At 39.2% G+C, this 17,765-nt stretch overlaps 2 protein-coding genes across 2 annotated transcripts in view; one reads left to right on the top strand and one right to left on the bottom strand.

Annotated features, from left to right (window-relative positions):
• The window catches only part of LOC121587808 (transmembrane emp24 domain-containing protein bai), a 40,139-nt gene extending 33,472 nt beyond the window's left edge, over positions 1–6,667 (top strand). Inside the window, exons 4-5 of the mRNA XM_041905023.1 lie at positions 6,280–6,406; positions 6,474–6,667. Of these exons, the coding sequence (XP_041760957.1) occupies positions 6,280–6,406; positions 6,474–6,592 (246 nt within the window). The 3' untranslated portion in view covers positions 6,593–6,667. The remainder of the gene's footprint in view (positions 1–6,279; positions 6,407–6,473) is intronic.
• A 34-nt stretch (positions 6,668–6,701) lies between these two features.
• LOC121590572 lies at positions 6,702–17,723 on the bottom strand. The gene is made up of 3 exons (XM_041910366.1): positions 17,619–17,723; positions 8,434–8,599; positions 6,702–7,642 (listed from the first exon to the last, which is right to left on the bottom strand). The coding sequence occupies exons 1-3, from the start codon at positions 17,721–17,723 to the stop codon at positions 7,047–7,049; spliced, it is 867 nt and encodes a 288-aa protein (XP_041766300.1). The 3' UTR covers positions 6,702–7,046.
• Positions 17,724–17,765: the final 42 nt, after the last annotated feature.

Raw genomic sequence — 17,765 nt, forward strand, 5'->3', positions numbered from 1 at the left:
CTCCTCAGTAGTTTGGTGCCCATCGTCGTCGTTATGGTCGAATAAGATTGAGTCAGTGCAGAAAAAATTCACCCGTTTGGTCTTACGGTTCACACCCTGGCGTAACGTAGCAGCAAGACCTAGTTATCATGCCCGGTGTTTAATTTTTGGACTCGAGTCTCTCGCTACTCGTCGCGAAACGGCGCAAATCTTGTTTATGAAAAAAATCATCCTAGGAGAGATAGATTCACCGGACCTTTTAGCTAGAGTTAATTTCCACGTACCTGCTCGTATTTTAAGAAACTTTAGGCTACTTAGAGTTGACCAAACTAGACGTGCATATAGCGATAATGAACCTTTGACTGCGATGGCTTTTAGATTTAATGCACATTATGACTCTTTTGACTGGAATTCCCTAAGTTAACCTGTTTTTCTTGCTGTGATACTCTGTGTTATTTATTTTGTGCTGATGTTACATTGTACCGTGATGCTTTATGTTATTATAAGTTTAGTTTATAAGATCAGTGATAAGGCCATTGATGGCCAATCACTTAACATTTACAAATAAACAATAAATAAACAATGTTCAGCACGCTATTGAATCATTAGAGCATATAATTGACATGTATGATCGGTACGCTATTGGCATGTTCGGATGTATGTGTTGACATGTTTGGCGATGCTATTGAGCTGTCAATTGTTTCGTTTTCACCCTGTTCCGAAGCGTGTAAAATTTCATTCTTAAATGTCTTAAATTTAGTAAATAATCGTTTCCAAAGCATTTTATTACAAAATTTTGTTAAAATCAGCATATTTTTTCGAAAACCGTTTGTTTACCTAGTGATGAGAATGATTTAAGCTGCAGTCCACGACGTACGAAAGTGACTGGTCAATAGTTTCAATAGTTTCAGAGACTGGCTCGAAGGATTCAATAGCGCGATGAACATGTCAATAATAACATCGAAACCCCTGTATCTTTACCCAGACCATCTCGATGCTGACTAGAGATGAAAGCAATTAGGTGATCAGATGCACGTCACACGCTATTAGTACACCACCACCGCGAGAGTGTACGTTGTTATTGGGAGAGCGGTCGCAACGATAAATTTGGTTAAAAGAGCGATGATTGCGATTGACATATCCTGTTGGAGTTCTCTCAGTTGTTATTATTATTGTTGCCGAGGGATATTGATATGTGTGGGTTATAAATCGGGTATGTGAGCAGTGGCCAGCGGTGATTATATTGGTGTATGGTTGCTGGTGGTGGTTATGACAGCTTTCACGTGTAAAACCGATGTAATAATTTGTTGTTTTCGGGTATCAATGAATTCCCTGCAGGTAAAAATTATGGCCAAGTGGACGGAGAAAGTGCTTTGTCCCTGAGTGCTGTGACATTTGCTCCAAATTGTTTTCCCATATCTGCTCGATTAGTACTCGATACGTCTGAAATTGTGGATTTGTGTGTGATAAAGTGTGTTGAAAGTGCTAAGATTTGGCGAGTTCGTAAATTAGACTTTCTTCCATCGAATGACGATGCCGTCGAGCTCATTTTACATTCGTAGCTTTAATTTTTTATGAAAAACAAAAGCGAATTTTGTGTGACGTTATTTTATAAAAAATCGGTATTATTTAAGTATAAAATGGTTACATGACGAACTATGACGAAAGGAAACATAATTTCCGAGCGAATCTAGAAAAAACAATGAAAAAACCGCATCACAGTTGATTTTAAAGGCCTTTTCCTAAATTCCCTTAAGCTGGTGCAGTTTAAGGGAAGTTTAAGGCTCCAGTTTAAGGGAATTTGCTCGAATTCCCGATTATTCGTGCTCGAAAATGTCAATAGGGAACTTTAAAGGATACAAATGTAAGTGTGCTAGTATCACGATCTTTCGGTGTCAGTTTGATGATGATGACGTCATCGGTCACTAGTTGTTCCTGGCCCAACGTTCCACCTCGGCTTCGCATACCGAAGGAGCGATACGAGTAAGGTACAACCAAAATCTTGGTGGTGCTGGGGGTACCGTCAGAATAGGGTGAGACGATGTTGGCTGTGCTGTTGTACCTGTATTAAGTGCAGGGCGGTGAGCGATCGATGAGTCTACGCTTCGATGTGTTGGAGAGGTCTTGTTGATGTGTTGTGTGTGCGGTAAGTGATGGTCTGCGTAGAGATGTTGTCGGTGCAAGTGGAGTGGTATGGGTTTAGCCTATTGCTCGAAGAAAACATCACTTAGCGCAGTGGCTTACGCTTTTTTAGCTTTGTCCAAAGCCGAAGCCCCGCGACGTTCAAATTCCTCTATTCTTTGCTTTAGAAATGAAAGAGCGGATGACAGATCCTGCAGCATCAAGGATAAGGGCGGTGGCAACGCTAATCGGATGCGATTTTATCGGACGAGATTTATATGGGATTTGACAGATAACGTCGGACGACGAAATCGCATGTCCGACGTTATCTGTTAAATCCCATATAAATCACGTCCGATAAAATCGCATCCGATGAGCGTTGCCACCGCCCTAAGCCATTACGTCGCGCCTTCAGGGAATTCAAACAAAAGTGCCAGAGGCACTGTGTGTCTGTTTTAGTGAGTTTCTTGTACCCGACACTTGTAATACCAATACAGGAGATATGGATCCGGCGTTTACAAACACAATCACATGTCCAAGTACCAGTACAAGTACCGAGCAAGTAACGCAAATATCGGTCATTATGAAATGCGTTAAATCCCGAAAATTTACTTAATAATATCAAGTAAACCAATTCACAGAAGCAAGGGATACTTGGCAAACTACATACTCGCGACTCTCGGAAGTGATCACATAATTATTTCGTTAATTACGGTGGTAACATTATGGACGTAATTGGAAGGACGTCTGCACTCGATGACGTATGTGCAGACCTATGAATTTTACAAAATACTATTCTACATTTTTGTATATGTTTTCAAATTTTAAAAACCATTTTTGGGTCCCTTTCCGGTTTTAGATCGTCGGCTGAAATTTCAGTCTATCAGCTGTTGGCATTGAATAGCAGTTTTCGAGTTTTCGATAACAAACACGTTTATTGTGTTTTTGTTGTAAGAACTGACTATCTTACTAAAACAAAAACTTTAGACAACATAAAATAAACATTCGTTGCCGGTAGCTTGGAGCGATCAGACATTTTTTTCAATCAGTGCACATTGGGCAAACGCCTGTACAAAAATCGAAAAACCAACTTTAGCGCAGGTTATTACCATATAAATTTGCTTAAAATGGATACTATATATGATGGTTAGATGTTGATGATCAATGTATCGTTGGAAAGGTTTTTTGACATACTTTGATGTTTTGTCGGAATATTTAGCAAAAACTTGTTTTAAAAGTTCATAAATGATTGAAAACCCAACATCACTGCCGAATATTTGGATATTTTCATTTTGGAGAGTGAATATTTTTATGACCACGCACACACAGCACAGTAGACTGTGTGTGGTACCACAGCGCACCACACAGTGAAAAGTGGTACTTGACCCATCACTAGTCACGATGTCTTACTGGAGGTTGGACCACCCGTTTGGATGAACCAGGCTCTGATGGCGTCTTAGGCGAATTGCTACTCGAACCAAGGATGTTATCTGCAGATGAATCTGTCCGCAATAATCCGCTTGAAGAAGCTTCATTTATCTTTTTGAGATGTGCGGAGCATCTCCTGTATTCTTTCCCTGTTTCCTTTGATTTAATAATTGTGTCTGTAACTGTCTTATGACGGACGATAAATTATTCGTTACTGAACTCCGTATCTAGTTTGTTAGTTTTCCGTATTCTCTTAGCCAACACTTCATCCCCTTTTTCAATCGAACTTTCTTGCGCACCCTGTCGCTTATCAGCATATTGTTTCCCTTTCTCTTTTATCAACGTGTCTCTATCTCTTACTTCCGGGTCCTCCTGAAAAGATGACAATAACGGTAATTTGCCCTTGATCCGTCGACCAAACATGATTTCTCCCGGAGATTTTCCCGTAGTCGGATGCTTGGTTGAATGGTATGTTAGTAGGTACAGATATAGTTCCTGATGCCAGTCTCGTCCGAGTTCTTGGGATATACGCAACCGTTTTAGAATTGATCGATTTTGACGTTCGACCTCTCCGTTCGATTGAGACCAATAGGGAATGATATACATGAGTTTAATACCATTCGCCTCACAAAACTCCTTCCACTCCGTACATTCTTTGCTAAGTTGTGGCGCGTTGTCAGCTTTCAGTGCAATTGGAATACCGTACCGACTAAACATTGTTGAAAGTTCTTTTATAACATCTCTGGTAGTTGTCGTTTCCATTTCACACACTTCCATGAATCGGCTGTAGCAATCGATTACTACTAGGAGATGTTGTCCTTCTGGGAGAGTACCGAGAAAATCTAAGGCAATTGTGTGCCAAGGAGAAACAGGTAATTTGCTTCGTTGTAAGGGTTCCGGAGGTGCTGGTGCCTCTACAAGTGTACAGCCTCGGCAATTCTTAACAAATTGTTCCACCATCTTTGGCCACCAAACATGAGATTTTAGATGATTTTTCATCATAGTGATGCCCGGGTGTCCCTCATGGCCCGTTTTCAGCACATTATCCCTTAAAGCTAATGGTACGACAATCCGATCTCCTCGAAGAAGAACTCCTCCTAGCTCACATAATTGGCAATCACACGGTATTCGATAGGTAGCTCTTGTGTTTTTTCCGTGTTCAATAACGTTAATACTTCTTGAATTTCTACGTCTTGTCTACTTTCTGTTTCTATATCACGCCAGTTCAACGCTGAAGAATTTGCTGCATGAGTAGCCACTTCTCTTACGAATATTTCTTCTGATGGATCGAATGATGTCGCATTTTGTACTGGAAGCCGAGATAATGCATCAGCTACATTATCTTTCCCTGACATAAACACGATCCTATAGTCGATATTGTTAGAGGGAATGATGAATGGCGTTCTGCTGTCAAATAACTTTCCTGCAATGATCATTCCAGCTAATCGATAGTTAGCGCTGTGCACTAGTGATGGGTAAATTCAACAAAAATCCGGAATCGCTTCCGAATGACTTCGTCAAAATTGGAAGCGGTTCCGGAAGATAGGTGCAAAACTTTGACCTCGAAGCCGTCCGGAGCCGTCCGGAGCCGCTAGTCGGCAGCCGGAGCCGCTTTTGATTTTGATAAAAGATGGACAGTTTTATATAATTGTCAAACAGTATACTTTGCCATCCGTCCATCCATCAGAACGATCAGTCATATCACCTCGACGTTAAGAATTCGCGTTAAGCCTAAACTATTGCCTGACTGCTCGATGTCAAGGAACTCTTTCGAAGAAGAAGACTCTTTTTTTACTCGTGAGCTGTTTTGAAAAATGAAATTATCGCTGATATCGGGAAATAAAAGCGCTTCAGAATACTTCCGACTATTACAACGACTCCGACGGCTCCAACGACTACGACGGCTCCAACCGGCTCCGTCTGCTCCAACTGTCGACTAACGGCTCCGGACGGCTCCGACGGCTCCAACGGCTCCAACGGCTCCAACTGCTACGTCGGTTCTGGCCGGCTCCAGCTGCCGACTAACGGCTCTGGATGGCTCCGACGGCTCCGACGGCCCCAACGGCTCCGACGGCTCCAACTGCTCCGACGGCTCCAACGGCTCCAACGGCTCAGACGGATCCGACGGCTCCGGACGGCTCCGACGACTCCGGACGACTCCGGACGGCTCCGGACGGCTCCGGACGGCTCCGACGGCTCCGGGCGGAATCGACGGTTTGAATTATTCGGAATCGGAGCCAGAGTAGCAATGCTCGGAAGCGATACCGAGCCGTGGGTGCGATTCCGGTGACCCATCACTACTGTGCACCAGCGTAATGTCGCCTGACATCAAAGAGTTTTTTCATTAGGCGTTGCCGTATTGCTTAAACATCAAAGAGTTAATTGTTATATATGTGGAGTTTTTTATTCGGTTTAAGACAAATAACACTCTATTGATCACTTCAGTTCACACCAAGCTACTCGCTTCGCGGTCCGAATTCAACTCCTTGCGCTTATCCAACGCTCCCGATTTTAACGCTGCGCGTTCTCTCTCTCTCCCAACTCGTTCCTAATTCGCTCTCCCGATCTCGCTACCGTCATCACTCTCTTCCTACCACTAGCGCTTTTCCTTTCTTACATATAAATAACAAATATTGTAATAATAATAATTTAACAATTATAACAATTATAACAAATCTAACAATTATAATATAAGTAAAAATGTACAAATTATATGCTATTTACTTTTTTGCATGTATTTTTTTCTTGAAGATTGGCGAAGCAGCAAAATTAAAACCGCTAGAAGTGGATTTGAAACGATTAGAAGATTTGTCCGATGCAATTGTTCAAGATTTTGCATTGATGAGAAAACGGGAAGAAGAAATGCGCGATACTAACGGTTTGTATAATACAACAAAAATGTTTACACAAATTTAACTCAAATGTTATTCTACTTCTTTTTCCAGAATCAACAAACAGTCGAGTCCTTTTCTTTAGCATTTTTAGCATGAGTTGTTTGTTGGGGCTCGCAACATGGCAGGTGCTATATTTGAGACGCTACTTTATCGCGAAGAAATTAATTTAAACATGTATGCAGTTGGATTGTCGTACATCTTGATGTGGCTGCATTAAATAAAAATTTAATTGAAATAACAAGTTACATTATTTACATTTTGAAGATTTTTTTAGTTCACTTTATTTTTTTATAGAGACTTTTGGACTCATTCCCGCGATGCCTCTATTAATCGCTTAATTAATTCTATACTTATAATCTAACATTCTTCTTTGCAAGCCATTTGTGGCTTGCAATTATCTTATACCTCGGATAAGACGTCGGGTAGTCTTGGATTACTTCAAGCTATCCGTTTATTTTATTAAAGATGTTTGTCCATTTCACATGTGGTTTTGATTAAAGTTCTTTATAAAGGTAAGTAATACGAAAGAATTTTAAAAGTTTTCGCTGGCAATCACAATCTTCCGCTGTATAACCATGGCATTCGGATAAGATGTGGCGGACACTGATGTCGACGCCAAAGGAACTATAGTGGTGGGCTGGATTTTTGCAATAACAAGTTGAGGCTGAACCGGGTGTGTCCGATATGAAGTCGTGATAGAATGCCCTGGTCTTGGTGTGATAGATGGTCTTTCCATGGTGATGTTGTGGTCTTGATGGTTCTCAGAAAAAAGCGACCGCTGCTAACCCAATAACCATTCCAGCTATTGGCGATGATGGTTTTGCTAAGGCGAATGAAATCACGGCGTGGATGAGTGTTATGACAGCAGGCCGGGCTATTCCTATTACGTCCTATGTTGGCTAGTCGATCTGCTATTTCGTTTTCCTGGATACCTGCGTAGATCCCTGGATAGATCCAGAAGAATGTGACTTGGGGTGTATTTGGTATGTTGCAGAGTTGTTGGATGTTCGGGGTGGTTCCAGAATAAAGTGCTTGAAGAACACTTGCACTGTCGGTGAAGATCACGTTGGGTTTGTCTCTGCGTAGGCCTTTGTCAGCTGCAATAACCCGAGCTATTGCTTCTGCGGTGAAGGCTGATGTATGTTCTGGTTGTCGGATGGCGCTATTGTCGATGCTGTAGTAGATTCCAATACCAGTGTAACCGTTTTGTACTGATCCGTCTGTGAATATGAGATAGTGGTTATGGTATTTTTGCTGAAGAAGTTCAGTAAAATTACGGTTTGCAATCGGACTATTGCAACAAGCCCAAAGTTTATTTTCGATGGTCCAATCTACTACTAGTGGGCGGCAGTACCAGAGGCGACTACCTATTTGAATGAGTTTGGTGACTGAGGAGAGTGTTTGTTGTTTTAGTGTGGTGAATACGGCGTTTGCCCTTTGGATATGGGTATCGACCTTGATGTTTTTCTCCATCATTCGTCCTTCAGCTGCTACTCAACCGGGAAAACCGTAGAAACCGGGAATTAGCCGGGAATTTTATTTTTCCGGGAAAACCCGGGAAATTCTCCAAAAAACGGGATATTATCACAAACTGCTATCCCTGTTTACCATCGCACTAAGTGCATTTTCAATAAATGGGATGTTTTGTATATTGTTCCCAACTTACCACAGGCCAGCAACATCACACCAAAGTGTAGGGACAACATTTTCCGTTTCTCACATATGGTACGCAATATATACTTCTCATTCGCACTGGTGCAATACTTACGTTCACATATCGGTTCTTGCACATTTCGGGTATGGTGTGGGCCTATTCGTTCTACCTTGTACTCGTCTTTTGTTATTCATATCTCGTGAAGTTGCGGTCGTGTCGAATTCAACGGTGGATTTAGTGGGCGATCCCAATTTTTGAACATAACTGATAATGTTTGTCCCTTTTATCAATTTTAAGGTTACCCAATCACACATCGCCTGTACATTGGCATTTTGCGTTTTGGTTTCGGGCTTCTACCTTCATTCCGCCCGGGTGACGGGGTTCCCACACTGTCACTGATGGTTGAGGTGGCGTCGCTTCTGCAGTCCGATCGTTGCTCATTTGTTTTATTTTCACATAAAGTACATGGTTGCTGTTTAAGAGGAAATCCGTTCTTCGCAGATTTGTATGCTTTCTCCCATGGCTGGTTGGTTCATGACTACTGGTTACTTTTTTTAAGGTTGTGTGATGACATCTGTAAATCAACAATTGATAGCACATGAAAAAATATCTTTGCCACGGGGTAAAGTCTTTACATGCTAGTGTCATTATGAAAAACCACCAAAAAGCAATATTTTTAATGCTTTTTTGTCGTTTTTTTATCAGTTGTTTGCTCATATAAAACTTCGGAAAATATAAAGAATGCATATTTAAATAGCTTAAGATCCATTGTAGCCAAATTAGATCCACAAACGAGCGCACGATTGAGAATTTGTTTGTACAAATTTGATAGAAATTATGCCAAAAATGGTTCTCAAATGTGTTGTCACACCTCCAGATTGGATACCATATTGTTGAATAATTCACTAATAAATTTTATCCAGTTTTTATGACAGGTGTCCATCTTTCCCGTAATGCCCGTGTATACCTACCATCCTCTAGATAACGATTTTTGTAAACGTATGATATAATAATTTGGAATTGAAGTATCGATAAAACCGGCACACGAAGCATAGTGAACCGGGAAAACTCCAAAAAAATCCGGGAAAAACCGGGAAAAAATGGGAAATTCAAATCCTGATTCGAGTGGCCACCCTGTGCTACTATCTTGTCGGTGATGATGTTCTCTCATGTTCTCCCAAAAGAACATATCCTTAATCGTCTTCTTCATTCGTCTAACTCCTACATGACCTTCTAAGGGTGCATCGTGAAATTCTTTGAGAATTGTGTCTATTTCCTTCGGTTCTATTTTTATTCGATCTAAACCGGGTGTGTAATTTTTTAGTTTGGTTTTATCTATTTGCTTTATGTTGTTTAACCTCTCCTCCCTCCGTAGTTAATTTTCGTTCGTTTCTTTATCTAAATTCATTTTTCTTAAATCACCTCAATGATCTTCTTGTTCTTCTTCGACAACCTTGTCGACTGTAACGTTGATTTGATGTTTTTGTTTATCTTCTATACCAGTGGTCGGCAAAGTCCGGCCCGCCGCAACATTCAATCCGGCCCGCGAAAGCTTTTGACTGATTTTTAAAGATGGGAAGAAACTATTTGTATACAAATTATTGAATATCTTTTAGAATAACATTTTATACCATCGCACTCTTTCAACTTTAATTAAAGTACTTTGGAATGTCGAATCGATCTCCCGGCCCAGATAACTTAGTAATGTAGCCACTTGTACCTCTGTCTTCATTTTTAGCTTCTTTTGAAACCTCAAAAAATGAACCTGGGCTCTCTTGCGATGCTTTGATTGTTGCCTAATAGTACCAAGATGTTGGTGACCAAAATGCAGACACGTTCTTATGCGACGACAGACTTGTGTACGCAGTCCATTTAAGTCGCTACGGGGCGTCATTCGTCAACTCCTCAACTACGTTGGTTGGTTCACTTTTTTGGTCACCATGGTAAGAGTTCGACTGATAGAGGTGTCAAGGTGAGGGTACTGATAGAGGTTGTCTGTTGTCTCATGGAATACTACTATTCAAAGTGCAATTAACGTTTTGTTAGGGCCGGTGAAGATAATCCCATGATAAACCTATGAATTTGTCAATTTGTTAATGCAACCGTAATGTAATTTTAACATTGTTTCAATACGACAATAAGACATTCAGAATGAAGGAAATCGCACACGAAATTTAATATTGATGAGATATACTAAATCCTGATTACAATAAATTTATTTAAAGTTTTGCATACGACTTGCATTTGATGGGAGAGCATTAGACTTTTACCAACGCAAAACATGCAATACAAAATTTTAATTTTTGTGAAACAGCTCCATACATTTTCACGCGTTAATTTTTTATTTTGTTTTATTCGTTCTTAATTTGACACAAATCAGTTGGTTTCTCTTTAAACTTACTTCTCTTTAAACTATTTTGGGGATATTTTTGATCGTATTTGAAAGCGAAAACAAATATTTAAAAATGCTTGTTGTTTTAACGAGAACGGCGATTCCACACTGTTGCTGTTTACGAGTACAGGCGGTCCCCGAGATACACGGTACCTCTTATACGCGGATTTGGAGATACGCGGTTTTCCAAATTTGACAGTTCTTTGAGCAAATTGTACTGATTTGACACATCCATTGTGAAATACCAAATAATTTCCGTATTGAACGAATGTAAAATACTATTCAAAAAGGTTTAAAATTGTTCAATTCGGTAGAAACATGTCAAATAATTAATTTGGTGGCGAAAACCACTCCCTACTTGCAAAATTGCACGAAAATTAGTGATATTTTGGCTGGAAATCACGAGATTCGACTTACGCGGAAATTCGAGATACGCGGTATTTTGCGGTCGTTTTCGGTCCCCATTAACCGTGTATCTCGGGGACCGTCTGTACAACAATTATCAAAGCTTTTTCGTAAGAAATCAGTTATCAATTGATCTGACATGGGATTACTTATCCATACAGCATTTTTAAAGTTACTATTTTTACTTTGATAATTTTTCAGCCGTTCAGACTTTTTTATCATCCCCGGAATATCTTAAATATTTTTTGCTGCGTGGGAGGATGGGGTCTTTAAGAAGCGATATTGATCCCTTTTTGTAATGTTTTGACTAATCACATTTTTGGCCATCTATTGCCGATTCTCAAATGATTAAACATTAGAATTAGTTTTTAAAGTAGCTATCATTAATTTTGAACCATACTTGGATGATATAATTACAGAAAAACAACAATAATACCTAAAATGTTTCTAAAAGATTAAAATGTAATAAATTAAGCGTAATAATAAAAAACCGCATTCACCTGGCCCGCGGCACTCGATCATTTACTAAAGTTGGCCCTTTGCCTCAAAAGTTTGCCGACCGCTGTTCTATACCCTTTTGTTGTTGACGTGTAATCACAGCCATTGTACTATTTGTTTTTTTACTTCTTCTACTTCTCTCAACTTTACCCCAGGGAGTCGTGAGAGAAAATCAGCAACCACATTTTCTTTTCCTTTTTTATATCGTATCTCGCATTGTACGCCTTGAAGCCTTAACCTTGTCAATATTGGTGAATTTTCTTTGAGGCGCCAGATGGAAACTAAGGGTCTGTGGTCTGAATATATCACAAATTTCTGCCCGTATATGTAGTGTTTAAAATAATCTACGGCCCAAACAATTTCTAGTAACTCTTTTTCGATTGGATGGTACCGATTTTCCGCTCCAACAAGAGTTCCACCAAGTGCATAATCACTAGTGTTGGGTAACCGTCACATCTCACCAAGTTTCGACATCTTGGTTGAAACGTCAGTTGTCAAATGTCGCTTCGTGTATTCAACTCACTTTGTCTTGTGAACTCAACAATAAAGCACGCGGATTGTCTTCGAAATATACAACAACTAGCATCTGTGGTAATTGTGAAAATGTCATCATAGTTTGGTCGTACAAGTTAGGGTTCTGAGATAAGATTTTTTTTTAGTTTGACAAAGGCCGTTTCACACCTTTCATCCCAATCGAACTTTGCATCTTTTTTAAGCAGTTCGTGCAAAAGTTTCCGGACGTCTGATACATGAGGTATAAATTTGCCATAAAAATTTATCGCCCCCAGAAAGGACCGTAATTATTTTAGGGTTTTCAGCGTTTGCATTTTGATTATGGCTTCTACGTTTGCTTGCGTGGGCTTGATACCCTTCTCGCTGACTGTGTGGCCTAGGTAATTAATCTCTCTATGCAAAAGTTTGCATTTGGTAGGTTCTATTTTAAGATTGTGCAGTCTTAGTCCCTCTAATACTTTAATCAAATTCAAATTATGTTCTTTCAGTGTTTCCCCAAACACAACAATGTTATCCAAATACACTAATGCTTTGACCGGTTGAATTGTGTAGATAACCGTGTTCATTATATTTTGAAACGTTGATGGGCTATTTTTCAAACCCATGGGCATTCTGGTAAACTCATAATGCCCCTTCAACGTCGAAAATGCAGTTTTTGAGCCATCTTTGGAAGCTATGGGAATTTGAAAAAATCCCGATTTAAGATCGATGGTTGAGAAATATTTGCTATTCCCTATAACAGCGGTCGGCAATCTTTTGAGGCAAAGGGCCAAGCTTAGTAAATGATCGAGTGCCGCGGGCCAGATGAATGCGTTTTTTTTTTGCGCTTAGATTATTATTTTTTAATCTTTAAGAAACATTTTAGGTGCAATTGTTGTTTTTCTGTAATTATATCATCAAAGTATGGTTCAAAATTAATGGTACCTACTTTAAAAACTAATTCTAATATTTAATCATTTGAGAATCGACAATAGATTGCTAACAATGTGATCAGCCAAAAAATAACAAAATGGGATCAATATCGCTACTTGAAGACCCCATCCTCCCACGCCGCAAAAAATATTGTATATATTCCGGGGATGATACAAAAGTCTGAAAGGCTGAAAAATTATCGAAGCAAACATAGATTCAGTAATAAAAAAAATGCTTTATGGAAGTCAGATGTCATGTCATATCAGATCAATTGATAAGTTTTGTTGCCCATGAGACAACAGAAAACCTCTATCAGTCACCTTACCTTGTCACCTCTGTCAGTCGAACTCTAAACATGATGACCAAAAAAGTGAACCAACCAACTTATAAGCGTGCGCGATCAACGAATGACACCCCGTAGCGTCTTAAATGGACTGCGTACAGAACGTCTGACGTCGCATAAGAACATTTCTGCGTATTGATCACCAACATCTTGGCACTATTAGGCAACAATCAAAGCATCGCAGGAGAGCCCAGGTTCATTTTGAGGTTCCAAAAAAGCTAAAAATGAAGACAGAGGCACAAGTGGCTACATTACTGTGTTGTCTGGGCCAGGAGATCGATGCAACCCGCCAAACTGTGAAATAATATGGGTAAATTAACACACATATCAGGAAGCATAAATCGCGTCCGCTGACTTTGCAATGGCAAACAATGACGCCAAAACTCAATGCGTTCATATTAGGTGAATTTCGGTAGAATTTCGACATGGCACCCTAGTCTGCAAACTGATACAACATCCGTCACACGTGTTCCATAGAATTTTTCTGGACCAACATGATGCAAAAGCTCTACTCTAACAATTTTGTCGCGAAAACTTATGATGCCTACAGGCATGTCTTCGTCCATAATGGTGAAAATTCCGGATAACTGTTGAAATGCAACTCCCAAAGTCTTAGATTTATTTGTCCAAGGATGCTTAAATAATTACCTTTCAAATTTTGTACGTGTAAAGAAATTATCTCTTCTATTTTTTTTTCACAGCCAGCCGAAAAAAAGCATTTTTCTTCGAGTTCGAACATACCGAACGATCCATAGTATTCCATAGTATTTTAATTAAAGTGAAAAGAGTACGATCGTATAAAATGTTATTCTAAAAGATATTCAGTAATTTGTATACGAATGGTTTCTTCACATCTTTCAAAATCACTCAAAACCTTTCGCGGGCCGGATTGAATGTTGCGGCGGGCCGCATTTGGCCCGCGGGCCGGACTTTGCCGACCGCTGCCCTATACTATCTATAATGTCATCTATCTTAGGGATGGGATAAATGAAGGGCTTTGTTATTTCATTTAGTGCCCTGAAATCTACTACAATTCGAAATTTCTTTTCTTCCTCCCCTTTTCCCTTTTTTGGTATGCACATAACTGGTGCGTTCCAAGGGCTTTTGCTTGGCCTTATTATGTTCTGCTTTAGCATCTCTTCTATCTGGTCTTCCTTTATTTTTTTTATAGCAGCCGGGAATCTATATTGTCTTTTGTATATAGGGATGTTTGAATTTGTCTCTATTCCGTGTTTTGCTGCTTGTGTATGTGTCAGCTTATCACCTGGCAGGAAAACTATGTCGGTAAAGTTATTAACAATATTTTTAACATTGTTTTCCAAGTCCCTTTCTAAGTGGTGAAGGTTGATTTTATTTAACAAAGCATCGTATCTTTCCCTTCCAATGATTTCTGTGTGTTCTTTTAGCTCCAGTAAATCACAATCCATGTCTTTCTTTTCCATATAAGGCAGACACTCCTGGATTTTTACCTTGTTCTCCACTATGTGTTCATCAGAACAACTAATTTCCTGTATGTTTTTAATTTCACGTTTAGGTTTAATTAAGATTAAGCTTTCAAAATGTGTCCTTAGATTGAAGATGTACTTGTGCTAAACTTCTGCTCCGATTCTACGAGGAACCCCAAGTAATTTTACTATATAAAACTTTGTTTTATACCTCGAACTGCCAATGATCAAATCTAACACGATAGAGCCTATGGTTTTCGATACCGTTCCATCAAAACTTGACAGTGTCAAATTATCTGCAATGCATGAAGCCTCAAATGGTTTGGCTGATTCCCAGCTCAAAGCATTAAAGCAAGCTCCTGAGTCGATCAAAAAACTTAACACTCTCTTCTCGATGTTCTCCACAAAAATTGAAACCATAGGTTTACCTTCGTCAGTGAATTTAACATTCAGTTTTTCGTAATCCTCTTCCTTTTCATGCATCCTAAAAGAGATCATTAATCATAGGATCACTAGCGTTTTGTTTTTGATTGACTTTGTTCAGTTTTTTTTATACTGGCTATGAAGCGATGCTTGAGCAGTTGGGTCTTGGTTTTGGTTGTTGGTATTGGTTGCTCCTGTAAGGGACAAAATACCTCGGAGGACGAGGAAGGTTGTTATTAACATTTGATATGTTTGGTTGTATTGCTGTGCTATTAAATTGTGGATTACCGAAATGATTAGTTCCAATGTTCTTTGTGTTCCATGTTCTATTATGTCTGTATTGAGGTTGCGTTGAATTGAACCGTGAGTTGTAACCACTATTGTCGAAACTCCAGATTCTAGATTCTTCTAGCTCCACGTTATTTGATTGGGATAACCTTTCTTCAATATTTTGGATCTGGTCAAGTTGGACTATTTCGTCCGCCAAAAATTCTAACAATTCTTCGAATTCAAGATGCTTGTTTAAACGTGCTTGTATTTTTAGATTTTTATCCCGTAACCCTGCTAGAAAATGTATGCGCAAATTTTTCATAGCATAGGAATCCTCTGTTGTGTTATGATCGTGATTGATAATGTGTTCTTTTAATTTTAACGCTCTCTCTTTAAATTTTATGAACGGTTCATTTATCCCTTGCTGCAGTGTTTCTACCGAATGAAAAATTTCCTCCAAATTAACTTTTTCATAAAATAGTGTTACGAGGTTAAGTTTCACTTTCATGTTTCTGCGTAAATCCTATTAAATAGCGAAGCAGCTTTCCCTTTCATTTTCATCATAGCCACTTGAATTAATGGTTCTTCGGATTCTCCTTTTGGGATTTGTTTCGCAAAAAAAGTTAGCTTGGTATAAAAACCCATCCAATTCTGCTAGAAACCCTGTATATTCAGGTATGCACTGAATGGCCATATTTGTCGGGAATTCATACACCATTTTGTATATTGTGTTGTTTAAGGCCTTTTCAAGTTCGAAGCTTTGATCTAAAAGCTCTTTCCTAACTGATGCAAGGAGTTCTTTGAACGTTCCTTTTTGCTCAACTTCAGCACTTAGATCACAGTCCGATTTTGCTGAGTTAAAAGAGCAATTATTCGGCTTTACGGATTTATGCAAATTTTGTTCCGAGCAAACTTTAATATTACGGCTCCGAAGTTCAACGACCCGTTCACACATTCCCCTCTTAACTGCACTAAGGTATTTCATTCACCAACAACTAACTAATTCACTAAATCCAACAGTATTTATTCTAATTATTTTTTTTTCTCTAAAAATTGAAATACAACTGCTAAAAAATAACCCACCACCAGTATTAAAGTTTAATGTTAAATTTAAGATTTCAATGCTTAATGTAGTAAAATTTCACTTAGTTTATTTTAATATTTTATTTATTTAACGCAAAAATTGAGAAAAAATTGTACTTTTTTTCTTCAGCCCATCAGGGGTTGTGCTTCAAGGAGCAGAATTTTATTTCCAATCACCAAATTACTCACCAAACTTTTACCACAAAACTATTTTTTCCCCACTATTAGTACCTTCACCGATTATTATTAGTAATAAACACTTTTTTTATACAGTTTCTACCATCAGTCAGAATGACTTCCAAGCAATTTGCTTTTTTTCCGCTGTCACCAGATGAAAAGACTAAATATTAGTTTTAAGTTAGTTAGAATCTAATTTCTAATTTCTATTTCTAATCTAATTTTAAGTTAGAATCTACAATTTCTTTTAATTACTCATTCGATCCGCACCGTCACCAGCTAAGAGCGCTGCAGTTTCTCTCCAGCTCGTCGATCACTCCGATATTCTCCTCTTCGTCATCTTCGGCTTCGTTTATTCGGTCGGTCGCACTCGTTGTCGTGGTCCACCTCCTTATCATCGGCCGCCGTATTAGTAGCCGCCGCATTACCAGCCGAAATCGTTGCGGCCAAGCCAAGGTCGCTACAATGGATATTCGATTTTCCAGTCGTTTAAACTCAATCTTGGGAATGGTGAAGGCATACATAATGTAAGTATAATTGTATTTTATGGCATATTCAGTAAACTGCTTCACATATCCATTTTGCCCCGCTTTTCCCTTACCTTTTGAAAACCTGATTTTTTATCCACTATGAAAAATTACAATCTCTACCAAAACTTGTTAACAGAACACATTTCACCATCACACCCCACACTACCTTTAATTATCTTCTGATGATTTCTCTTCTGATCTTAAAAATATGACGGATGAAGAAGTTTTTGACTATTTGAAAGATCAAAAAGATCACGCTATAGCTGTTTTTGTCATAATTTCTGGCGAAATGCTCCTCGCCACCACATCTAAAACACTTCACCGGAGTACGTTCGTTTGTATTCGGGACAAAAGGTCAACTTTTCTTGAAACAATCTTGAACTCGGTGTCCCTGCTTGCCGCAACTGTAACACTTGCGCACACCTTCTTCTAACCTTGACTCTCGCTGCACACTGTTTTTCTTTACCACACTTTTTCTCCGCTCTTTCCATTAGCAAAAGTTCTTGTTTTAAATCGACTATATTGCGCGTTCGGTTTAGTGACGCACGCACCTTTGCATCGTAAGACACACCATCCACGATGCACTCGATAACGCTACCATCATTGATTTTCGTGTCACGAGCTATACGCTGCATCTCGTACACGTATTCTAACATTGGGGTCCTTCACGATTCTAGTCAGTTTTTTGTATGGAGTTT

Source organism: Anopheles merus, chromosome X (genome assembly GCF_017562075.2).
Source record: "Anopheles merus strain MAF chromosome X, AmerM5.1, whole genome shotgun sequence".
Lineage (NCBI taxonomy): Eukaryota > Metazoa > Arthropoda > Insecta > Diptera > Culicidae > Anopheles > Anopheles merus.